Below are 26,997 nucleotides of genomic sequence, written 5' to 3'. Positions count from 1 at the left end.
TGCCACAATTGTATAGCTGTTTGCAAACAATAATTGCTGTAAAGCTTTTTAGTCTCGTCCGACATTTGCCAAATGGTGCGTGTCTACAATGTGGAATTAGTCTTCTAAGGTACATACTAGCCATCTTCGTTTGATTTTCTGGTTCGTGGCAGCACTGGATAATGTGGTATCCAGATAACACAATCCAGTAAAGATATTCAGTTTGGTGATACTAATAAAAATCCTCAGTTATGTGTGGAGTTTGCCAAGTTCAGGCAAGTATATAATCTCAGCCTTCCTCTGGTTAGCTGCTAGTCCACACTGCTTAGCTAATGTAGCTACGTATATTCATGATTGCTCTGTGTTCCTGAGCAGTCATTAGTGGGACTGTCTCTATATGTTGCCAATTTGTACTTCCCATGTGCTTAGTACAGTGCTCTGCACACAGTAAGCGCTCAATAAATACGAATGATGATGATTAGTGTATAGTAACTACTGCATGACCAGTATAAAGACTTTCGATAATGATCTTAACCTGTTGAGTTAGAAGAATTTACCACAGTATCCGAATTGTATTTATAAATTCTTTGAGGGCAGGGATCGTGTGTTCCTTCTCTATTGTACTCTCCCATACCCTTAATGCAGTGGTCTGTACACAGTAGATGCCCAATAATTCTATTGATGGATTAATACTAGTTTTCTGATTTCCAGATTACTAATAATCAATCAATGGTATTTCTTGAGTGCTTACTATGTGGAGATCACTGTACAAAGTGCTTGGTAGAGTACAATACATCAGTGTTAGCAGACACGTTCCCTGCCGCAACAAGCTTCCAGTTTAGAGGCGAGCTTACAGTCTGGAGTCATTACTCCATTTGGTTCTGGGGAAAGGCTCAGGCAAGATACTTCAGTTTTTGACCCCTAAATCCTTAAGATCCGTGTAACTTTTTAGTGCAGCTAAACTTTTAGTAGTTGCCTGAGACCAGATCTTCTGATGGTGTCAAATGCTTATGTAAAGTTTACAAATACCTCATGGAAATCAAAGTGCACAAAGATCCAGCCCATTAAGCTCCTTTGTAGTTGGGAGTCTTATTGGGCTTCTGGGAGTGCTTAGTCTGCTCCTGGAGACCGTAGTTGTTTTCTGGCTAGAGTCTTGCCACCAGGGCAGAACAGTGGGATTATATTATATTAGCTTTTATATCAGCATAACCAGAACACACTGTACTTTTGGATGGTCAGTGACTGCCTGTGTCTTTAGTGACAGCACAACTTTATTTTGATCGTAGCACTTTTAAATATTTTTATTAAATATTTAATATTTAAATATTACCATTAATAAGTTAATGGTACGCTAATGATTCCATGGAAATAAGAAGACTACAATAATTGCAGAAGGATAAAAATTCTAAGAAAATATAACTGGAGTTGTGGTTTTAGGCATAGCCCTTTTAAACTAAAAAACTGGACTGTGTCCAACTCGATTACCTAGTATCTACCCCAGTGCTTAGAACTGTGTCTGGCACATAGTAAGCACTTAACAAATACCATTAAAATAAGTAAACTAACTTTTGATGGAACTTGTTTTAGACTTGGCTTGGTGAGTATATTACCTTCACCCACTGTGATCACTTTTTGGCATGAGACCCCTGTCCATTGAGTTTTTGTAGCTTTTAAAAATAGCTAGGGTTTTGACTGTCTCTATATGTTGCCAACCGCTTAGTACAGTGCTCTGCACACAGTAAGCGCTCAATAAATACGATTGATGATGATGATGATGATGTAAATTTTTGCGATCTGTTTGGTTTAAATCCATTACCCCCATCACCTCAGTTAATCTGTAATTTTCTCATGTCTTCTTTTTACATTTTCAAAAGGGACTAAGCTTTAAAAAGTGAAATTCTATTCTGCCATGAAAATAGTCATAATAAAGATAATAAGTTCCTCTTTTTAGAGTGGTTAAATGTTAAGGTCATGGCTAAAGTGGTGTGCTTTCAAATCCTTTCCGGCAGGCCTGGCAGAGACGTGCCGGGAGGAAAGCCCAGACTTGAAACCCTATAGTGCAGAGGAGCTGGTTTGGATGATACTTTCTGGAAGTTATTGGGGCATTTTGGGCAGATGTTAGCTTCTTTGCCAATTGTGGAGGAGCTCTCCCCTCTCTCCTGACCGTTCTGCAGGTGGGGAGGAGTTTTCTTGAGGCAGAGGTTGTGTTGTGCTGAGCCGTGCTTGCCTTGCCTGCCTGCTCCCTTGCGACTCAGCCAGAAGACCTTCCAGGTGATAATGCATCTTTCCCTATTCAAACTATACCAGAGATAAAAAAAAAAAACAAAAGGAGGCTTGGGTGCACTAAATGAGCTTCACTATAGTCAAAACCCTCTCCCAACCGCTTCCTATAAGCAAAACCTTCAGGTTGCCATCTGTCCAACCAGGCACATTTTGGTTAGTCTTTGGTACTCAGGTAATCAAGCTTTGCACTTGGAGCTTTAAACCTCAGTGATTTTAAGTATCATTTGAGAAACCTGAATTTTGAAACCTTCTATTGCTAATGCTGATCAAATCTTGACTTTGGACATTATTCTGCTGGGGAATCTGGCCTGGCCGTGGCTCCTGGAGGCTTGTCAAAGCTGTCAGTGGGATTCTGACTCGAGTTTCTAGTCATGGCCTCTCTTTGGATTGCTCTGAATAAAGAACTGAAAAAACTCTAATCCTAGTTTGTCGTTTAGCTGTTGAACAGTTTAACTCTCTATCTCCTGTAGCCAACACTTTGGAATGAAAGACACATTTCTGCATTTTGTCACACTTTATTTCCATAAATGTCTTTTATAAGTTTATTTGAGAGACACCATCAGTTTATTCTTCACATTTACACTTTCAGATATTTCTGCTGTAATGTTTGTAATTTGAATTCTTAAAAAAATGAATTTACCTCTAATCGTAGAAAATTACATATAATGAAAACACCGTGATTCCCCAGACCTTAAATAATAATTTTGTGTGTGTGAAAAAAATTAGGCATTTGAATTGTATGGTACTGAATAGGAAAATGTAGAAGTTTTTTTTGTCCTTGGGTTAAGGGACGAAACATTTCTCAAGGACAAGTAAAAGGTAGCAATGAAATATGTATTTCTGAGTGTTGATTTGACTATTCATCTGTCTTTGTCACATGGAAATGCTATTTAGAGAGGACTGAAACGTCTGAAAACAGTATTCTTTTAAAATCTTTAGCTCATTCTTAGGCGTATATCTAATTGTTCTGAGCCATCATTGGTTATCTACGTGATTGTTCATTAGGAATCTAAGTACAGATCTTTACATGTAGCCATCGAACAGTTATATGACTGGGAAGAGCTTAGAGCACAGCTATGAGAGCTAGATTTTAGCGAAGTTCCAAAAAGCAAGGTAGTTATTCAGGCAGGTGCTCGTTAGGCCCGTTGGAATAGAAACCTGGTCAAGTGGCCACTCTTCTGCTGTGTTTAACAGCAGATGAATGAAGCAGAAGGTATATGGACAGTCACAATTGGATATTGTTTAGCTCAGTGAAAATTTCTGAGTATTGTATTTTTGAATCATATTGAAAGTTGAAGTGGTAATAATAAAAAATAATAGCTTTTGGATAAGCTGTTATCCATTTGAATTGGGTAAGAAGAGAAGGAAGACTGGAATGAGATGATCTTGTAGATTTTGTGTCCATAGTAGGGAGGCATAGCTAGCTCTCCCCTGACAGTTTCACTGTCATTAAAAAAAAACAATTTATCTGATTCAAGTTATTTTTAATGTTATTCCTAGACAAAAAATCATTTTAATTGTCTAAACCCCTTCTTTGATTGACTTCCTTTTTTAAAGGATTTTAAATCTGAAAGTCTCACCACATTTCTGCTGGTAGCTTCCAAAATGAGTTCACAACTTTTTTCTCTTAACTCAGTTTTATAGTGCTTTTCAGACACAAACATGAAAAAAGTAATTTCTGGCTTTGAGTATTCCTGTTAAAAAAAAGCAACAAACATCTGTTTTTACCTTAACTGAATCCATATGTTCAGATTCCATTTTGTCCCCTTCTGCCTTCACCCCAAAACAAAAATTTACAGCCCTCATTGTTGGGTGCCCCACTTACTACTGAATTAACTTGTTTGCATAGTTCGATTAAAGACTGAGGCAAACTATGGTAAGTAATAGCCAAGAGCTGCATTGTGGCAGTGCCAAGTCTACATTTGTTTCTTTTTCTTGGTCTTATTTTGGGAATGAATAAATAATGTGAGCGTGCAGGAATTAGAAGCCATTATAAACAAATGGAATAAGCAGGACCATTGAAATTCTTTTCATAATATTTCAATTTACAAATCCTTGAGTAAATTCTTTAGATATTTGAAAATCTCTATATCAAATGTAAATATATGGTTTTACAGGCTTGTCGTGGGTTGTTGCAAAGGATTTGCATAGTTTATTCTACTTTATTACTGTGTGTTACTACAACATCTGGAATAATTCCTGCCATGCCCAGTTTTCTGTTAGAGGTCATTAACAGGAAGAAGGCTATTTACTGAACTATTTCAGAACTAGTGACAGACATGTTGGGTGCTGTGCCTTAAGAACAGGAAAATGTGAGAGAGACAGACACACCAACTGACCCTTTCAGTTATGCAAGAACAGCTGAGAATCAGTGCTTCCCTTAGAGGCATATGATGCTGAGCTTTATTACAGCTCCAAGCTGCACTTCCAATCCAGGTGACCTGTCCACCCAAACTTCAGATTTGGGTCTGGGTTATCAGTCATTCGCCATCTACCAACATAGTAATTGTTTCTCCCGGTGAGAAAAGTTCTTGGAAATCCTCAAAATATCCTAGCTGTACAGATATTGCTCATCCTACTTAATTATTGTGGAGGAAGAATTGGAAAGATTTGGCAGTGGCTTCCACCACTATTCAACTAGGTCCAAGGAATGCCACATTTAACACAAACTGTGCTGCTGTTGAACTGCCTGAGACCGATTCCTCTTCATCATCATCATCATCATCATCAATCGTATTTATTGAGCACTTACTATGTGCAGAGCACTGTACTAAGCGCTTGGGAAGTACAAATTGGCAACACATAGAGACAGTCCCTACCCAACAGTGGGCTCACAGTCTAAAAGGGGCTCACAGTCTAAAAGGGTCTTCATTTTCTTATCCACAGATTTATCCAAAGCCTTCTGATTCTTTTCAGCCTGGCTTACTTTCTGTAATACTTACCACCCACAACTTCTCCATGTTCCCTGGATTGATAGAAAAAGTTGGTCTTGAGTAGGGAAGGGTTTTGGTTTGGCCAGAGGGAGCAGGAGCCCAATCTTTTCCCTCTCTGGGGCTAACAGGAAGGAGAAAATGCGGTGGAGTCTGGGTCCACAAACTTTCCCCCTACTCTAGGATTGAGAGAACTGACCGGTCAGGTTCTTCCACCGTGAAGTGTGACCAGTGCAACGTGAAACATGACCTTGATCTTTGACTTCAAGCCTTGCTGGCCCTGTGGTAGTAACAGCAGAATGTGCCATATGGCTTCACAAATCACAAATGTGTGGCCATAGTATACCTAGACGCCTGCCAGACTGTTATTCCACACCTGAAGTGCCCTCTTCCATTTCTCTGGCAGGTTTGAGTGGGATTTAGTGCAGGGGGACTGTAAGAGGAAAGACTTAGGGCAGGGAGGATAGCAAAATGGCCTCTCCAGGGACTTTCTGCACTCCTTTAGCAACTATGCTTAGAGAAAATTGTCCAGCTCACTTTTTCATAGTTTTTCCACATCAACAATGGTGTTTATTCAGTGCTTACCATGTGCAAAGGATATTACTAAGTGCTTGAGAGTGTAATACAACAGACTTGGTAGACACATCAATCAATCAATCGTATTTATTGAGCGCTTACTGTGTGCAGAGCACTGTACTAAGCGCTTGGGAAGTACAAGTTGGCAACATATAGAAGCAGTCCCTACCCAACAGCGGGCTCACAGTCTAAAAGTGGGAGACAGAGAACAAAACCAAACATTCCCTGACTACAGGGAAGTTACAGTTTAGAAGGGGGAAACAGACATTAAGATAAATTATAGAAGCTTCTTGTGGGCCGGGAAAGTGTCTCTCTTGTAGAGAGTGCAATACAGTATAATGCTCTGCACATAGTAAGCACTCAATAAGTACAGTTGATTGATTGCTAAGTGCTGTGGGGGTGAGGGTGGGGTGAATAGCAAATGCTTCAGTGGTACAGCTCCAAGTGCATAGGTGATGCAGAAGGAAGAGAGAGTGGGTGGAGAGGGGAGGCCTCTTGGAGGAAATGTGATTTTAATAAGGCTTTGAAAGTGGGGAGATTGGTGGTCTGTTGGATATGAAGGGGGAGAAAGTTCCAGACTAGAGGGAAGGGGCAAGGGGTTGGTGGCAAGATAGAGACAAGATTGAGGTACCGTGAGTAGGTGGGTTTTAGAGGAGCGAATTGCACAGGCTGGGTTGTAGTAAGAACTCAACGAGGTGTAAGGTTGGGGGGCTGAGCTGATGGAGTGCTTTAAAGCCAATTGTAAGCCGTTTTCTGCTTGATGCAGAAATGGACTGGCAATCCCAGAAGTTTCTTGAGCAGGGAGATGTGGACTGATCGTTTTTTGGAAAAATGATCTGGTCAACCAAGGGAAGTTGACCAGAAGTGAAGTGAAGTTGAAGTGGGGAGAGATGTGAGAGAGGGTGGTCAGCGAGGGGGGCTGATGCAGTAGTCAAGGCAGGATATTATTAGTGGTTGGATCAGCACAGAAGCAGTTTGGATGGGGAGGCAAGGGAGGATTTTGGCCATGTGAAGGTTGAAACCGACAGGATTTGGTGACTTTGAAAAAGTGGGTTGTATGAGAGGTGTATAGGATAATGCCAAGACATATGGGCTTGTGACAAAGGGAGGATAATGATGTTGGCTATATTGATGGGAAAGATTGGGGAGGACAGGGTTTGGATGAGAAGATGACTTCTGTTTTGGACACGTTAATTTTGAGATGTCAGTGGGACATCCAAGTAGAAATGTTCACTCTATGCAAACTTTATTTGATTAAGAAAAATCTTTAAATCACAATTGAGGAGGCTATCAAAAGGAGCTTATTGTTATCAAAAATAATTTATTGAGAGGCTGCAGTATGCCCAATACGTAGAGATATGAACATCATCACTTGTTTTGTAAATTGGTAAGTCTACATTTAGAAGGATTAAGGATTAGGAAGATCAGAAGTATTAAGGAGTAGCAATTATTGAGGCTCAGTCAAGTTAGCCAGGAAAGGCTTGGGGGAGAACCTGATCTTGAATAAGGAAAGGGTATGATTTGACTGTGGAGGGGAGAATAAAGTACTTTTGGGAGGTGAACAGGAGAGAGCGTAGGTGAAAGTTTGAGTGTAGAGAGGGTGGGAATGTAAGGTAAGGGAAGTTTAGAGATTGATAGAGTAGCAAAGTTAGTGGATTCAGCCTCTTAAATTTCTGATCAAAAGATAGATTTGGGGGAGGGCAGCAGCCTCTGGAACTACCTAAGATGAGGAAACAGGGTAGCCTAAAAGAAAAAGCATGGATCTGCGCTTGGATCTGTGAGCTTCGAGCATTTGATATTCACCCTACCCCCCAGCCCACAGCACTTAACATATCTTGAAATTTTATATTATAAATTCTTTATATTATATAGTCTGTAAGCTTGTCATGGCAGGGAATGTATCTGCTAATTTTGTTGTATTGTACTCTCCCAAGCGCTTAATACAGTGTTTTGCAAATAGAGTTCTGCACATAGTAAGCGCTCAATAAACACCGTCGATTGATTAACTGGTAGTCAGAGGGCCTGGGTTCTGATTGCGGCTCTGCCACTTTTCTTCTACGTGACCTTGAGCAACTCAATTTTTCTGTGCTGTGTTTCCATATCTGTAAAATGGGGATTAAATCCTAGTTCCTCCTACTTAGACTGTGGATCCCATCCTAACTGCTAACTGTGTCCAACCTAATTATCTTGCATCTACCGTAGCACTTGGTACAGTGCTTGGTGTACCGTGAGCTCTTAACAAGTACCATAAAAAAAGAAATAATAGAAGCAAAATAATATTTAGCACTTTGAGTGAACATAGAAGGTATGGGGTTTATATTGAGGTTCTAGCACAAGCTGGTGTTTAATAACAATAATTATAGTAATAATAGTGACATCTGAGAGCTTATGTCCCAAATAGTGTGCTAAGCACTGGGATAGAGACAGTAAGTGTAAAATATCTAAAGCCCATTATATTTGGTAAGGCTACACATTTCTTATGGCAGATAAGAAGGAGGAGAAGCAGGAGAAAGAGTGTGGTCCAGTGGAAAGACCACGGGCTTTGGAGTCAGAGGTCATGGGTTCAAATCCCGGCTCCACCAACTGTCAGCTGTGTGACTTTGGGCAGCTCACTTAACTTCTCTGTGCCTCAGTTACCTCATTTGTAAAATGGGGATTAAAACTGTGACACCCCCCCACACCCCATGGGACAACCTGATCACCTTGTAACCTCTCCAGTGCTTAGAACAGTGCTTTGCACATAGTAAGCGCTTAACAAATGCCATTATTATTATTATTATTGTTATCTATGTTTGGAGGTCAACTCATTTATTAAGTATTAATAGCCCTGAGATGAATTCAGATAGCTTCTGTTTTATGTTTGTATTAAAAGGAAGGACTTTAAGGAGGTATATTTTTATATCTGAATCAAGCAACATGGAGCAGCTTATTATGATCATTTTGAATTATTAACCATAGCAGTACCTAGTATTTACTTTGTGCTTTTCTCATAGATGCTCAAAATGTTTTACAGACATTATCTCATTGTTTGTCTCAGTATCTTTGTAAGGGATTTGGTAGTCTTTTTCATATACATAAGAGGAAATTTTACAGTTAGCTAGGCCTCTCTCAAAGTATATCTGACTGGTAATGCTTGCCTTTACTGAAGTTTATATTCTGAGATAACCTGGTGAAAATAAATGTTCCGTTCTCCTTTGGATTTTGGAGGTTTTTTTGTGGTGTGTGGGCATGAGTTCATCCTTCTTAGTAGGGTATTAACTACAAGGAACATGTCACTTCTCAGTTTTGTTCTTCCCATGAACTTAGTTCAGTGTATTGCATCCAGTGAGCACTTGATCAATACCGTTACTGCTTGGTTGCGGGGCGTCCTTGTTAAGTGAAAAGTCAGTGCCAGTGTTGGAACAAAATCCAAGTTTGTTGATTCCTATTTTGGTGCTCTATTTAATCAGTAGTGTTCTTGGAGTGACTACTGTTTGTAGACCATTGTACTAAGTGTTTACAAGAGTTCAGTAGAGTTAGAAGACAAAAAATATTTCAAAGGAGGAAGAAGAGAATGGAAGAATGGGTATGCGGATAGGTGAGTAGTCAAACAGTGGTGTATGTACCTCAATTTGAAAGGAAAGGCTATGGAGAGTTGTGAATGCTAATGCAGAAGAGGCATAAAAATGTGGAGGTGGTAGTTGGGAAGATATGACCATGTATATAAGAAACATTCATCAGGGAAAGACTCCTGGGAGATTTACCATAGGGCTTCAAAGCTGTGGTCTAGCACATATGAAGTGGTGGATAGAAACAGAAGGGGTGGGACATCCCATGAAAAAAGGTGTAAGCAAGGGGTCAGAGGTGGGAGAGACAAGATCAGGCCTCAATTAATTCGTTATCTTGATATGAATTTAGCATGTATTAATGCTGTAAGCTGGCAAGTAGAAGGAAGAGAACGGACTGTGTCCCTAATGCAGAGTAATGGGCCTTCACTGGGGCTTTTGAAGGAGTGAAGAGGAGAGGAATGGACCAGTTCTGAAAATGCTGCAGAAGAAGCAGCAACAGGATTTGGTAACAGACTCAATCTTGTTTTAAAAAAAATTGTTAAGCACTTACTATGTGCCAAGCACTGTACTAAGCGCAAGGGGAGACACAAGTTAATCAGGTTGGATAAAGTCCAGTGTCCCACATGAAGCACACAATATGAATCCCCATTTTACAGATGAGGAAACTGGGGCACAGAGAAGTGAAATGACTTGCCCAAGGTCACACAGCAGACAAGTGACAGAGCCAAGATTAGAACTCGGGTCATTTTGACTCCCAGGCTTAGGCCATGCTGCTTCTCTAAAGGAGGGGTGGAAAGAAGGGAGGAGACAAGGATCATATCAAGGTTATAAGTGTGATAGATGGGAAGGGTAGGTGGTGGTGTCCACAGTGGCAAAGACAGGTAGAGGAGAAGAGTTGGGTTGGAAGATAAGGAGTTCGGTTTTGGGCATACTGAGCTGGAGACGCTATTGGCACATCCAGAAGAATTCAGAAGGAAACTCAACACTTCAGGGAAGGAGAGAGATCAAAGCTAGCGAAATAGATTTGGGAGTCATCCACAAAGATGTAGTAATAATAATAATAATGATAGCATTTGTTAAGCGCTTACTGTGTGCAAAGCACTGTTCTATGCACTGGGGAGGTTACACAGTGATCAGGTTGTCCCACGGGCGACGCACAGTCTTCATCCCCATTTTACAGATATTTTACACTTATTGTCTCTATCCCAGTGCTTAGCACACTATTTGGGACATAAGCACTCAGATATCACTATTATTACTATAATTATTGTTATTAAACACCAGCTTGTGCTAGAACCTCAATATAAACCCCATACCTTCTATATTCACTCAAAGTGCTAAATATTATTTTGCTTCTATTATTTCTTTTTTTATGGTACTTGTTAAGAGCCCACGATACACCAAGCACTGTACTAAGTGCTACGGTAGATGCAAGATAATTAGGTTGGACACAGATTTGAACGCCTGACCTCGGACTCCAAAGCCCAGGACCGACACTTAGAGGGGGACTCGCAATCAGACGGTGGGAAGCAGAGGATGAACAAGAAAGAGACTAAGGAAGTAGAAGGAGAACTGGAAGAGAAGTTTCAGAAAAACCCATTTTAGTGCTTTCAGTGGTCCCCCAGTGTTAAAGACACCTGCGTGGTGGAGAAGGATTAGAACAGAATAGAGTCAATTAGATTTGGCTAGCACATTCTCAGTGGAGTGAAAAGAGTACGGGCTTGGGGGTCAGAGGTCATGGGTTCTAGTCCTGGCTCCACCGCTTGTCAGCTGTGTGACTTTGGGCAAGTCACTTCACTTCTCTGGGCCTCAGTTACCTCATCTGTAAAATGAGGATTAAGACTGTGAGCCTTGCATCCTCACTAACGCTTAGAACAGTGCTTCGCACATAGTAAGCACGTAACAAATGCCATTATTATCATTATTATTAATATTATTAGAAAACCATATTAAAAAGAACAAGATTGGATTAGTAATATAATAATAATTGTGGTATTTAAGTGCTTATTATGTGCCAGAATTGTATTAAATGCCTGGGTAGATAGAAGGTAATCAGGTCAGGCACAATTCATTCATTCATTCAATCATATTTATTGAGCACTTACTGTATGCAGACCGCTCCCTGTCCCATATAGAGCTCACAGTCAGTCTAAAGGGGAGAGAGAATAGGCATTTTTCCCCATTTTACAAAGAGGGAACGTAGGCACAGAGGTGTTAAGTGAGTTGCCCAAGATCACTCAGCAGACCAGTGACAGTGAGCCCATTCTAGACTGTGAGCCCACTGTTGGGTAGGGACTGTCTCTATATGTTGCCAACTTGTACTTCTCAAGCGCTTAGTACAGTGGTCTGCACACAGTAAACGCTCAATAAATACGATTGATTGATTGATTGACAGAGCTGAGTTGGAGGAAAGGAAGAAAACCACTAGTCAGGCGGGAGATGGGGCAATAGCTGGGTGGTCCAGTGAGCAGGGGAGATGTGTTTGAAGGCAGAGGGGGAAGAGCCATCTGATAGTGAGTGGCTAATGATGATAGGGAAGTTAAAGAGTGGGTGTAAGTGTTCTATAAGGGAAACTTGCAGACTCTGCTGGATTCCTACAAGGCTGCCTTCCTTCACCTTCTGAGCCAGCAGAAACGTGACTGGAAGATATTTGGGCAAATCACTAGGACTTTCATCCTAGGACTTTGTTCAGAGTCTTGGCCCCACAGTCTCTGTGATTGGATGCCATGTGTGGTAAGAAACATCTTTATCTTCACCAGCATCATAAGACTGCTCTCCATCAGACCCATTTCTTGTGGTTTGCCTGTTTGATGAAAGAACTTGTGATTAATTGCGCTTATCTAGTTTTGGTCTAGGATGTTTAGGTTTTATGTTCAAAGGCAGCTACCAAAATTCTTTCTAATCCCCTTATTCAAATTCTTTATGTTCCCTTTCTGTAAATGTGATGTAGGCCCAAGCCATATCCCAGATTCTAAATCGCCTCCCTCCCTTTCTCACTGATTGAGGTGAAATGAGGTCCAGGTTCTTGAACAAAAGGTGAAGTAGGCTTTCTTTGTACCTGTAAAAGATTAGCTTTTGTTCACTGAGGGTGACGCAAGCAGGAAAATCCAGGGCAAGAAAGCAGACACAAAGCCAGAAAGGAGAGTCTCTGATTGTAATAGCTGGTTTCTGTTTAATATCACTGAACAAGATGGGGCTTTGTAGGGTTTCTCATGGAAATAGCATCCACAGTACCAAAAGATGACCTCATCCTCAGTACCAGTGCCAAGCACTTAGCCCCACTGTGAACACACGGGGTTGATTTTCAACATGAAACAAGCCAGAAGTGTGGAATGACATTTTCAGGTGACAGTTATGGTTCTTTTGCCTGTAATTAGCACCTCTTAACATGCAAACTTGCCCGTGCCATTTCCAGGCTGTGGAAGCTCAAATCCGAAGTTTTGGACAGACGCCTTCCCAACTACTCATAGAGCCACATCCTCCAAGAAGTTCTGCCATGCAGGTGGTAAGTGCTGCCCTTCATTCTCTTCACCTTTTTTAATGATCAATTTTAATGGTATTTTTTAAGCGCATATTATGTGTCAAACACTGTCCTATGCTCTGGGGTAGGTACAAGTTAATTATCAATCAGTCAGTCAATCAGTCATATTTATTGAGCACTTACTGTGTGCAGAGAACTGTACTAAGCGCTTGGGAAGTACAAATTGGCAACATATAGAGACAGTCCCTACCCAACAGTGGGCTCACAGTGTAGCTAGAATTAGGTTGGCCATGGTCCCTGTTCCGCATGGGGCTCACAGTCTAAATAGGAGGGAGAACAAGTATTTAATCCCCATTTTACAGTTGAGGAAACTGATGCTAAATAAGTGAAGTGACTTGCCCCAAATCGCACAGCAAGCTAGATCCAAGCAGAGCTAGGATTATAACCCAGGTCCTCTAACTCCTAGGCCCATGTTTTTTCCGTGAGACCATGTTGCTTCTCTATTTCCTGAGAGACGGTGTGCCACACAGTAAGGCGCTCACCTAAAATGGCTTTGTTTCAGCTCCCTGAGAGGTCACGTCAGTAATGGGTTTGACTTCAGAGTTTCTGTTCCATAATGACGAGGATCCACAGAGCTTAGTGGAATGCTTCTCTGTCTTCCCACTCAAGTAGTTTGGATTTTCATTCATGTGCTTGTCATTGTGGTCATCTTTCAGGACCATCAGGGACCTTCACAAAAGTGCATTTTACCTTGGAATCACCATCAGTGGTATTTATTGAGTACGGACCTAGGAATCAGAAGGTTGAGGGTTCTGATTCCTGCTCTGCCACTTGTCTGCTATGTGACCCGGGGCAAGTCACTTCACTTCTCCATTTCTCAGTTACTTCATTTGTAAAATGGCAGGTGAGACTGTGAGTCCCATGTGGGATAGGGACTGTGTCCAACCCGATTTGCTCCTATACACCCCAGCACTTAGAATGTCTGGCACACAGTAAGTGCTTAACAAATATCGCAGTTATTGTTGAGCACTTACTATGTGCAGAACACTGTACTAAGCACTTGGGAGACTGCAATACAATAGGGCTGGTAGAAACAGCCCCTGGCCGCAACAAGCTGACAGTCTAGAGGGAGAGAATTATTTCAATGATTTGTTATAGACTTTGCCTAAACGGAGGATTCAAACTTTTCATTTCATTACTTCAGGTGTTGAGGCTTGATGAGAAAAACTCACATAGTGTTAAAGGGTTTTCTAGTTATTTCTTCTTTTCATTTGTTTATGTGACTACTCCATTCATTCATTCAATCATATTTATTGAGTGCTTACTGTGTGCAGAGCACTATACTGAGCACTTGGAAAGTACAATTTGGCAACAGACAGAGACAATCCCTAGTCCAGGCAATCTCTTCCATTTTTCTCAACTTTTTGCAGTTTGTTGTCATGTGTGTTGTCAAAGAAACTTCTGCAGTGCTGTACTGTGTAATCTAAGGCCACAAGAGAGAGAATAGAAGAAATTCAGCAGCTATTGGCTACACCTCTCTATATCCACATTTTCATATCTTCTGAACTCTGGCCGTTTGTTATGGAGAGTGAACGGTGGCCACCAATGCCACAGGCATGTTTTGCCTGCAGATACCTAAATTCAAAAATAAGGAAGGAACTAGAAATGTAGGCTAGAAGCCAGACTCCCTAGGTAATTCTCCCAGGGCCATTTCTTCCTATTTTTTTTAAGTTTAGTATTGTTTTTTTCTTGTGATATTTGTCAAGCGCTTACTATGTGCGAGGCACTGTACTGAGTGCTGGAGCAGACACAAGCTAATCAGGTTGGATGCAATCTCTGTCCCACAAAGGGCTCACAGTCTTAATCCCCATTTTGCAGATGACATAACTGAGTCACAGAGAAGTTAAGCAACTTGCCCAAGATCACATAGCAGACAAGCGGGTTAGAACCCAGGTCCTCTGACTCCCGGACCTGTGATCTTTGCATTAGGCTATGCTGCTTCTCTACTTGCTCAAAAGGCTCAAATCAATCAATCAATCGTATTTATTGAGTGCTTACTGTGTGCAGAGCACTGTACTAAGCGCTAGGGAAGTACAAGATGGCAACATATAGAGACAGTCCCTACCCAACAGTGGGCTCACAGTCTAAAAGGGGGAGACAAAGAACAAAACCAAACATACTAACAAAATAAAATAAATGGAATAGATATGTACAAGTAAAATAAATAAATAGAGTAATAAATATGTACAGACATATATACATATATACAAAGAAGCCCGTTGTGCACAGGGATTTTCTCTCTTTGTTGCTGAATTGTACTTTCCAAGCGCTTAATACAGTGCTTTGCATACAGTAAGCACTCAATAAATACGATTGAATGAATGAATGAAAGGCTCGGGATTTTGGAGTTCTCATTAGTGCCTCATGTCTCTAGTTCATCTCAGTCCCCTCTCTGCTTTTTTACTATGGATCTGGTCAGAAATGCCCACTTCCAGGGGCTCCTCTGGGGTCAATAAGGACATGGCAGCTGGAGATGGGATAAAGGAGGCCCTTGGAATGCCAGCCTCTTGCAATTAAGAGTAACTTGTCTACCGTAGCAGCGAGCATCTCGATGACTCTACCCAACTATGCATTTATCTTGCAGTTCAGTAGCTGAGTATTCTTAAATCGACAAACAATAGGATCTTGTGATTTTTGAACTTTACTTCTATTTACGGCAGGATCAGGATTGCAAAAATGTCACCAACCCCTTCTTTCTAATAAGAAAAGCAACATGCTTGTTAGAATGTTCCCATAATAGTGCAGCATGATCCTAAGAAATACTATGGAAGCAGGTGATTGAGTGTAAAGTGCAGTGCTTCATAACTAAATTCATTCATGTTTCAAAACATCCCCAAGTTACGGCACATTCCGCCGAGTTTTTTAGATTTAGGATCAGTTCGGTTTTGTAACAAAACACATAAAACTATTTAGTGCTTTTGTTTTGTTTTGCTTTTCTTTAAATTTGAGCCTTTTCAAAATTCTAAACGCAAATGGTGGAACCATTTAAGAAAAAAAATCTCAAAAACATTTGCTTCCTCGAAGTATTATTCACCTAAAGTTCAAATGAGCTTTTTTCTCCCTCTGTGAGAATCCAGCAAAAATTAAAGCCACTTCGTGCTGTGTTAAGTGCATAAGCCATAATATACACCAGGTGTAGTAATTAGCAGGCACACGAAGCTGCCTATTTGTCTGGTTTTGCTGCTGTTGCTGTATCCCCCTGTGTTTTCACACCATCAGATAGCTGGATTTAATTGAGGCCACATCAGATGAGGCATTACTGACACCTTTAATTGAATGAGCATCCAGGGAGGATTAACTCATAATATTGATTGGCTTTTAGCCACTTGCTCAGAAGGGTGTCTGGCTAGCTTATTAGTTGCCTTTATTTACACCTTTATGCAAAGAGTGCAAATAGGAATTCTTAGTCCAATATGTTTTTCTAAGTACTCTTAATAACTTTTTTAAAAGGACTGATAATAAAAATGCAAATGCGTTTAATTTTTTTTATTAGCACTCTGTATAAATATATATTAAATGTGTTCATTTACACATTTATGTGTACCTATAGGTCTTGAAATATTGTAGTAGGAGGGAAGCCAGAAGCAGTTATCAGAGTGTTTCAATTTTGAGGGATTCAAATTAGTTGTTAGAAGATGGCATGGTAGAAGAGAGCGGCTGGCATTGTACTTTCAGTGGATTATATTTTAGCCTTACAGCTCCTAAGTACTGTGGCACACCATCACAGTCAAGCTAATAAATCTGGCTGGTTTGTTAGCTGTAGCACTGTGTGCTGAAGTTACAGGGATTTTCCAAAGCTTTGGCAAGTCATCAGAATTTACTTTGAGGATTTCCATGAGAACAGCCAGTACTCAGTTGCCAATTGCAGCTTCTCACAGGTGCATTACCAGAAAGAAAGGAATTGTTAAAAAAAACCCAAAAAACTGGAAGGCTTTTAACTACTGGAGGCTGAGAGTTGCAACTAGGTGTTTCCTTTCAACTTCTAGCTGGATGCTTCAAGGAATAAAATGCATTTGCATCATAATAGGGTGCTGTTTATGACTGTGTACACTATATAAATATATTGGCTTTACAAGTACATTTAATTATGCTTTGCTTTGAAACATGTTTATAATTAAGTGTGTATTACACTCATAAGTTATTCTGAATAGTGCAAATATGCACGCATTCAATCTATCGGTATGCGAATATGCTTACTCTAATTTTCTTTTAGTTTGTCAAAATCTTCACGTCTACTGAACTGAACTTTTGATAGCGTCTGGGAATTTCTTTGGCTTGCTTTTATGGCTGTTGCCTTTTCTGACATTTTCTTTGGAGTGCTGCTTCTGTAGCGCCAAAAGATAATTAGTTTGGCAAATGATGGGCAATTGGAAACCGTTGGTGAAATCTGTAGTATTCTCTTAAGTATGTGAGCTTCTCTAGCCCCGTGGAGTTTCCAGCCTAATCCATTTAATGGATGAAGGGTCCTTATTAATATCTGTTATTCCAGCCACTGAGAAATGCAGATGAGCAAATACGTCAAGTTGCAGTTTCCAATAGCCTCTCCGATGCTTTCATTGGTGGCTGCTTTTGGGGCTCTGCTTGTTTTTAATCTGTTCTTCCTCTTCTTTTCCTGTCCCTTTTCTCTTTCTTGTTCCCTGTTCGTTTTTTCTTTCCCATGTATTTGGGTTCTTGTCATGCCCACTCAACAGTATCTCCTCCTGCAGAGTCCATTGATGTTCACAGACCAAGCTCAGCAGGACGTTATCATGGTCCTCAAGTTCCCATCCAACTCGCCTGTCACTCATGTAGCAGCCAACACCCAGCCCGGTCTGGCAACTCCTGCCGTGATCACAGTCACTGCTAACAGGCTATTTGCCGTGAACAAGTGGCATAACCTTCCCGGTGAGTAAAGAAGTATCAACATCATGAAGTGTGGTAACCAGCTCAGCCAAGTCTTAATGGGAAATTTTAGCACGCCCTTTAAAAGAAATGTATTCAGTTGCAATTTTGAAGGCGTTAGTCTGAATCTTTAGTCGGTGAGTGCTTATCACTTTGCACGGTAGTGTAAAACTCGGAGAAGCCCATCTGAGCTCTAAAATTCAAGTATTTTCTAACCCCCAAATATCTCACCTGCACCTGGTGTACTCCATGTATGAGGAAACAAAATATTGATTGCCTAAACTGTGACGCAACAAAATGGAGATTCTGTGTCAAAGATAAGTGGCGAATGCTCATCCTGTAGAGTCTACATAATTATGACCATTGTCAAGTGTCCAGTGGCAGAGAAACAGGATTTAGTGCAACAGCACTTTTTCTGGATGCAGAACTGGGCTCACTTGTAGGGTTTGCCTGAGAGCCTCCTAGGAGAGTCTTTCTTTCTGTGATCGACTGTTTATTTGCCCTCTCTCCCCCTATCAATCCTGTGCCCCACTCAGTTCAAAAGAAAAGGTCCTTCTTCCAGACTACTTACCCTCTAACCACTACTTGCTTCATGTTCATAGTTAGCTGAATGGTCCCCTTGAGCAGTTCATTTTTGGCTTTTAACACAAGTCATCACCATTTGACATTTAGATGTCCAGGATAGTGGTTTTCTCTTTCTCCCTATTTTCCCTGCACCCCTCCCCTCCCCGCACCTAAAGCACTTTATTGTCCTGCACACCTCTGGTGTATTAAGTGCAGGATGATCATTGTAACTTCTGAGGAAATGCTGAAAAGCGAATTCAGAAGAGGACTCTTTTCACCTTGGTGTAGACCATTGCATCTCTTCAAGTGGTATCTTTCAGTTGTTTTAAAGATGTTTTTAAAAGTTCCTAGAAATTGTGCAACCTGTCTTCTGAACTGCTTAGAACCCTGTTCAATGAAGAGGGGCCCCAAAGCCTCTCCATTGTCGAAGAACATGTTTAGTTAGCTGCAAGCAAAAGCAATGCTGTAGGTAGTGGCTCATGTGGTTATAAGGTACAGATGCCTTTGATTCCTGACTGGTGAGTGTGGCTTTGGAATTAATGGGGAAGGAGTCAATATCTAAAAAAAACCCCCAAAGAACTGATAATTAAGCCTTGCTTTATGTATCTTTCAACACAGTGCCCACATTTAAGAATGTATTGTTGAATTATATATAGATAGATAAATATATTTTTGAAATGAACCCCCCCAAAAAACTGGCAAAGAATTGTTCATGTTCAGAATGTTTCCAGAACGTACTTTGTACCAAAAACTCAATCATACACATATCCTTGTAAGTTGAGATGGATTAGCTCATTTCCCGTTAATTAGGAAACAGAGACTCTGTGGTTACATCCCCTAAATGAAAATGTCAGATTGTGGGTTTTGCTAGTGCCAGTTCAGTTTGGAACGCTGGAACTATATTTAACCTTGCTTTTTTGTCCTGCCTGTAGAATAAAACATACATATGCAATAGCATCAAATGCAAGATAGCCTTAAACAATTATTAAAGGATGAAAGGGAATTAGCAGTCTAGAAACTGAGCCTCTAGTTTTGACATTTTTTTCACCTCTAGCTGTAACTAAAAGTGTAAGAACCCCAAACTAGAATATGTGGGCCAGTTTGGTGATGCCTTTTATGAAGTCATCATTCCCTGCCCTCCTCTATTGGTGGTGAGCTTCAAGGAGGCAGTGCTTTCCAACGGGTTTCATGCCCTCTCCCCCTCGTCCCCCTCTCCATCCCCCCCATCTTACCTCCTTCCCTTCCCCACAGCACCTGTATATATGTTTGTACATATTTAATACTCTATTTATTTTACTTGTACATATCTATTCTATTTATTTTATTTTGTTAGTATGTTTGGTTTTGTTCTCTGTCTCCCCCTTTTAGACTGTGAGCCCACTGTTGGGTAGGGACTGTCTCTATATGTTGCCAACTTATGCTTCCCAAGCACTTAGTACAGTGCTCTGCACACATTAAGCACTCAATAAATGTGATTGATGATGACGATGCCCAGGCTCACCAATGACTTGAGTGATCTGGGGACACCTTCTCCATCCTGTCACAGACTGGTGGAAACAGGGGACTTGGATCCCTGCTCCTGCCTCTGGACTGATGAGACACACAGAGCAAGTTTAAGACCTGTGTGTTTGGATGAGCGTGCTTCAGAATCACAAACTGGTGTAGGTACACCAGTACAATATAGTGTAACTAAAAGTGTTAAGAGCCCCAAACTAGAATATGTGGGCCAGTTTGGTCATCCTTTTTGTGAAGTCATCATTCCCTGCCCTCCTCTAGAAGCAGCCTGGCTCGGTGGCAAGAGCCCAGGCTTGCGAGTCAGAGGTCGTGGGTTCTGACCCCACCTCTGCCACTTGTGGGCTGTGTGACTTGGGGAAATCACTTCTCTGTGCCTCAGCTTCCTCATCTGTTAAGTGGGGATTGACTGTGAGCCCCATGTGGGACAACCTGATTACCTTGTATCCCCCACAGTGCTTGGCACATAGTAAATTGATTAATTGATTGTGCAGCCCCCATAGCTGGTCAAATTGCCATTCATACTGCACCCGGTTGGTTGATTTGTTATAGTTTTTAGTGTCTACAATGCACTTTTCAATAAGCATCATACAAATACTGATCAATTCTCATTACGCCTTAGAGAAATACGCATCAGATGTAAGTGGCATTGTCCCCATTTTGCAGCTGGAGAAACGGAGAGTTTAAAACTATTTAGTGTTGCCAAGCCTCGGGAAATTTCCCCATCGATCTCCTTCCAGTCCCAAGAAAGGGAGAGTACAAATTGCTTCCCACATTATTGTCACATTTCACAATAAAAGGTTTTTCAGAATCTCATTCAGATTACACAATTGGCATGCTTTTGTTTTCAGGGTAATTTTGAGAAACCAGGCTTTATTGTTTTTACCAGTCCTTTGCTTGAATTACAAGAATTTTTTTAATTGAAGCTAAGGCAAAGATGAAATGTAAATAAAAGTTCCCCTTTTCAATGCCAACCATCTTTAGGTAAACATTTCAGCCAAGTGTATTTAGCAAAAACATTTATCTGCAAAATGGTTTCTGTAGTCGTCTTTAGACTTGCAATTGATTGATTTTAAGTGATGGATGAAACATTAAATGTTCCCTGACTTAGAGATTTCCCTTTCTCCATCAAAAATTGACATTTTTGCAGGTCCTTTGTGTGACAGCATTCAAAGCGGCCTTTTTAAGAAGTAGAGAAAAAATAGTATTTGCTACAGTCAGCAGATGGTTGTCACATTTTGTTTTCGGTGCTCTTTACCACTTAATTTTGTTTTGTTGCAGCATCAGAGGTTGCCAGTCAAGCATCTGCTATAGCTTATGGCTCAGGACTGGAGCCACTGGTGATGGCACACGTTCAGAACAGCACTAATCTAAAATAAATGTTTAATAAGCTGTCCATGAAAGCACCTGGAATTTTTTTGCTCTTTAAATGAGAGAAAAATAGAAGACGTGGAAGGTTGGGAACAATTGCACATAAGGTTTGACTTAAGCAATTGTACGTGGCTTAACGCATGAGAAATAATGCCGATTTTTTTTTTTCATCTTTTGTGAATTCCAGCTCATCAAGGTGCTGTACAGGACCAGCCATACCAGCTGCCAGTGGAAATCGATCCTCTCATAGGTCTGTCACTTTCTTCTCTCTTTGCGATTCATTAAGCTCTGTATGGTGGCCCTGAAGTGTAGATTACGGTTGTTTTTCACTTGCTGGTTGCTGGGAATGGAATTTTCCTGATAAACCATTTGCATGCAAATTGGAATGCAATGAGCTGTGGCTATGCTGGTATTTCATCAACTCCCCCTCGTTGGTTTGCCTAATTTGAACAGGCCTAGGACGCGTGTCACTGAAAATTAATATGGATGCTGTAATAATGTGTGATTGAGAATGCGCATGAAGTACTGTCAGGATAATATTGGATCTTTTCATCACTCAGACTTGTTGATGAGCAGGAGCGAGGCACGTTATGATGAATTGGCACACTGGTAATGTGATGGAGCTCCTTTGCTGGGGAAAATTTTCATAATAACAGTGGGGTTCTTAGCAGCCCTGCGTCGTGAAAAATAAAACTGTGGTGCCAGGGTTGAATCATTAAAGGAGATCAATCCTTTCTTCGTAGACCCGCTGTTCAGACTGAGGGGATTAATGTGCAATTGCAAAGCAGTTTCAAAGTTGAAATATATTGCCCAGCCAACACTAGTGTTGCGATATGTGTATTCATTTTCCCGGGGCGCTGCAACCCAGTGGATCTCCAGGCGAGGCTCGATTGGTGCTTTTAAAAACAAAGGACAGGGAGGAGCCTAAGAAGAGCTTCACAAGTTTTGAAGAAATGGAGATCCAGAATAGATCCTTGATGAGGTGCCTCTGTTACCGCGGTGCTCTTGGGGTTTTGGTGTGCTTCAGAGTGGGTCTGCACTAGCAAATAATGTGGATAAATGAGGTCTAAAATACAGTCAGGGCTCACCTCGTTTTTTCAAGAAAAAAAGGCGAACCGCCACTTGAATCATGCAGATTTTATACATCTTTTGGTTGTAAATTATCCAAGTGATTTGCTCGTGAAGACTCAGCCAATGTGAATGCTTGCATTTTGCACACCATTTTGCCGAAGTTTAGAGTATTTTAGGACACTAACCTGAAATTGAAACTTGAAATACGGTGTCTTGTCATCAGAAAGCATTGGGTGGGCAAAACTGGGTTTTCCTCTCCTTGCCTTCTACTCTAGTTCTTCTCAAAATGGAAAAAAAAGGTTTTGTTAAGTTTGGGAGACCTGTTATAAAATGCTTTCTTTAGGAGCTAGAGTTTCTAAATAAAATGTGGTGTTTCTCAAGCCTTCAATGCAAATGCTAGGTCTTCAGTGTTTGGGCCTCACCTTTTTGTTTTGTTTGGCTTTTTTCCTATCAAATAAGTCTTGCAGCCTGTGATTGCAGGGGTGCCATTCACAGGTGAATTATTATGATGGACCAGAATGACTGCTTTGCTTTGGTTAAAGCCAGTTAATTCATTAATTTTCAATAGTTCAGGCAATCATCAGCAGCACTCAGCTGCATAAAAAACTGCTATGATTCCAGAGGAGTCTCTGAATTGTGTGCTAAAATTTTACCAAACCTTCAATGATCTGCTGTGCCTTGTAAAAATGCTCATTTAAAAAGTAGCCTATATTCAGGTATGTCCAAGCACATATAAACACAACAAAGCCTTGATTTTCAGCCAGCTTTGAAGATTGTAGGTGACATTTGTGACTGGTCGATTGTATTCTGTTGTAGTCTCTGAACTAGACAATGCAAAGTGGATTGTTGAAACAGATAACGGAATTGTGGGAGAAACAACAGAGATGTAGCCTGGGGGTCAGAAGACCTGGGTTCTAATTTCGGTTCTGCCACCCTTATGCTGTGTCACCTTGGGAAAGTCACTTAACTTCTCTATGCCTCAGTTACCTCATCTGTAATATGGACATTAAGAATGTGGGCCCCATGTGGAACATGGACTGTGTCCAACCTTAGTAACTTGTATCTGTGCCCGTGCTTAGTACAGTGCCTGGCACGTAATAAGCACTTAACAAATGCCATAAAATATATTATTTTTATACAAATTCATTCATTCATTCATTCAATCGTATTTATTGAGCGCTTACTGTGTGCAGAGCACAGTACTAAGCACTTGGGAAGTACAAGTTGACAACATATAGAGACAGTCCCTACCCAACAGTGGGCTCACAAATTCTTATATATGTGTGAGCATTTTATTAATTAATGTTAGTTTGAAGTGAGAACTCAGTCGTACCCAGTGTTTCAACTACCATCTCTGCAGTTGATTCCCAAGTTTACCTCTCCAGCCAGCTACTCCTCTGCAATCTCACATTTACTCCTGCATTCAGGACATCTCTATTTTAATGCCCCACTTACACTGCAACCTTAACACGGCCAAAATAGAATTCCTCATCTTTCCAACATCATCCCTCTCTCCTCAAACCCCCCAACTTTCCCATCTGTCCTCCCCGTCTCGCAAGCCCATAACCTTGACATTGTCCTCAACTCATTTCTCTCATTTAACCCACGTATTTGTTCTGTCATCAAATCCAGTTGGATCTACCTTCACAACATCTCCAGAATATTCCCCTTCTGGCTCAGTGGAAAAAGCCGAGGCTTGGGAGTCAGAGGTCATGGGTTCTAATCCAGACTTCACCACTTGTCAGCCGTGTGACTTTGGGCAAATCACTTAACTTCTCTGTGCCTCAGTTACCTCATCTGTCAAATGGGGATTAAGACTGTGAGCCCCACGTGGGACAATCAGATCACCTTGTATCCTTCCCAGTGCTTAGAACAGTGCCTTGCACATAGTAGGCACTTAACAAATGCCATCATTATTATCAAAACTGCTACCGTGCTGCTTGATCTGGATCAATTGGATCTGCACCCCTTAAGCTCTTGATAATTGCCCCACCCTCAGGCGTCATTTTAAATTTATATTTAATTTATTTTGAAGTCTATCTCCCCCCTTTGGATTGTAAACTCATCGTGGGCAGGGATCATGTCTACCAACTCTGTTGTTTTATTTTGTTAGTATGTTTGGTTTTGTTCTCTGTCTCCCCCTCTTAGACTGTGAGCCCACTGTTGGGTAGGGACTCTCTCTATATGTTGCCAACTTGTACTTCCCAAGTGCTTAGTACAGTGCTCTGCACACAGTAAGCGCTCAATAAATACGATTGATTGATTAATTGTTGTTTTGTACTCCCCCAAGCATTCAACTCAGTGCAATGCACATAGTAAGCACTCAATAAATATGATTGATTGAGACCCATTAAGAAGTTAGAACTGTCTCACAAACAATAAATCACCCATCTATGTGTTGTGGGGCACTAAACTCCTCACATCAAGCAGAAACTCCTCACCATCAACTTCCAGGCACTCAGTCAGCTCTTTTCTCCAATATTTAACCTTACTCCTCTCCCACTACAACCCAGCCCACACCCTCCACTTCTCTAATACCAATCTTCTCACTGTCCCTCACACTTAACTCAGCCATTGGCCATCCCTTCCTCATTCCCGTAATTCCCTCCCCTTACATATCGGAGAGACCAGCACTCTGTCCATCTTCAGAGCCCTACTGAAATCATATCTCCCCTAGGAAGCTCTCATCCTCCTTACTTGTTTTCCTTTCCTGCCTCACCTATGAACTTAGTCTCAACGCCCAAGCACTTAGCTACTTACCTCACCCCCACAGCACTTGAGTACCTATCCTTATACTCCGTTGCTTTCCTTACCTGTAATTTCTGTCTCCCCCATTAGACTATGAGCTCCTTGAGGACAGGGATCATGTCTATCGATTCATATCGTACTCCCCCAAGGACTTTAAAGAACGACAGATTGTTCAAGAGTTAATCCACAATGATATGGTTCTTGACACAAAGGAACAATGGATAGAAATCAACTGAAGTATAACTTTTTAAAAAAATTTCCAAGCAGAATGATACTTCTGAAATTCCAAATGTAGGAACTACCCCATGCCTTGTTTTCATAACTCATTTTCTCATAAAGCAACAGATTTGTATAGGACAGCATCACATAACGGTAGCATCTGGGACAGGGAACGTGCCTAGCAAGTCTGTTGCTTTATACTCTCCCAAGCGCATAGCATATTCTGCAGGCATGCAGTAAGTGCTCAATAAATACCATTGATGATGATCCCACTTTTTCTCTGTAGATTATCAGATTCCCATCTTTAGGTGTCCATTTCTTTCAAAGTAATACTGTCTCCCCAGACATTAAGATAATTCCTAAAAATCCCAATTCTTCCCTCTTCTATCATTGCTATAGATGTCCCCTCTGTGGGGCTTATGGGGGACTTATGAACTGAACTTTTTTTAGAAAATGATCCAGGCAGCCGAGTGAAGTATGGACTGTAGTGGAGGAGAGATGGGAGTCAAGGAAGTCAGTTAGGAGGTGAGATAATGCAGTAGTTAAGGTGAGACATATAAGTATTCGGATCAATATGGTAGCAGTTTGGATGGAGAGGAAAGGGCTGATTTTAGCGATGTCGTGAAGGTAGAACAGACAGAATATGGTGGCAGATTGAATTAACTCAACCCACATGAGTCAGAGACATGAATCGAGGATAATACCAGGTGGACTAGTGAGACAGGGAGGATAGTGGTGTTGTCTACAGTTATGGGAAAGACAGGGGGAAGGTAGTGCTTGGGTGGGAAGATGAGGATTACTTAGTACAGTGCTCTTCACACAGTAAGTGTTCACTAAATACCTTTGATGATTGATTCTTGTAGTCAAAAATGTCATATGCTTACCCCTGCTTGTTAAGTGTTTCTCAAATCTACTACTTTCAAGCTTCAGTTGGTGTCCCCCTCATGGGATTTGGTGAACAGATCCGTAATTTTGCTTTCATTGCATTCACACTTTTCATGGTTTTGTAAACTTCAAGCATTTAGAGTCTCTCTGCGTTCAACTTTCCAGAATGAAGATTCATTATATTTTTGTTGTATTCTCTTGTGAATGCTCCTACTTAAATGGGGATATTTAATCTTCTTGGTTTTCCTTAGCCATGACTTTTCCAGCTCTAACCTGTCCTCACTAAGATTTGGTGACCAAAACTGCACAAAATGTTGAAGAAAAGAATGCAATTTGGTGTTATATAGTCACAAAAATCTAATATGCCTCTTAGCTACAGTGACAGAGTTGAGGGCAAAATTCTAGGTGCAGACACACTGTGACTTTAATTTGTGGCAAAACACTGCATTTTGTTTCCTGTTTCCTTCCTGATAATACCCAGCATTTTGTTGACCTTCGTAGTTGCTGCTGTACATTGGACTGATGATCTGAAGGAACTGTCAGGGATGACTCTCTTCCCAAGTCGTGACTGATAACTCACAGCTCAACATCGTGTAGTTGTACTCTGGATTATTTTTCTCTAGATGTATTACCTTGCATTTGCTCACATTGAGGCTCATCTGTCACTTTTCTGCCCACTCAGTCACCTTTATGAGATCCTCCTGCAGTTTATTTCATCTCCCCTCCACACGCACACACCCCCCCAATCTGCATGGCTTTTGCCCTTGGAGGAGCTTAGTGTCACCTGGAAACTTGTGCAGGTACTGCCCTTTCCAGATCATTGGTGAATAAATGTTAAACAAAAATGCTCCTGGCACGGATCCATTTGGAACCCTACTATTTGCAATTC

The 26,997-nt window shown here is 41.0% G+C and overlaps 1 protein-coding gene across 2 annotated transcripts in view; it reads left to right on the top strand.

Moving 5' to 3' along the window:
- LRBA (LPS responsive beige-like anchor protein) overlaps positions 1-26,997 on the top strand; it is a 634,690-nt gene that overhangs the window by 566,070 nt on the left and 41,623 nt on the right. For both annotated transcript variants that reach the window (XM_038755081.1, XM_038755080.1), the window contains 3 exons: positions 12,732-12,821; positions 17,549-17,741; positions 21,373-21,435. In XM_038755081.1, coding sequence (XP_038611009.1) covers positions 12,732-12,821; positions 17,549-17,741; positions 21,373-21,435 — 346 coding nt within the window. The remainder of the gene's footprint in view (positions 1-12,731; positions 12,822-17,548; positions 17,742-21,372; positions 21,436-26,997) is intronic.

The sequence above is a fragment of the Tachyglossus aculeatus genome, chromosome 12 (assembly GCF_015852505.1).
Source record: "Tachyglossus aculeatus isolate mTacAcu1 chromosome 12, mTacAcu1.pri, whole genome shotgun sequence".
NCBI classification, from domain to species: domain Eukaryota; kingdom Metazoa; phylum Chordata; class Mammalia; order Monotremata; family Tachyglossidae; genus Tachyglossus; species Tachyglossus aculeatus.
Note: the sequence above shows the minus strand (reverse complement) of the source record. Positions and strands in the feature narration are given on the sequence as shown.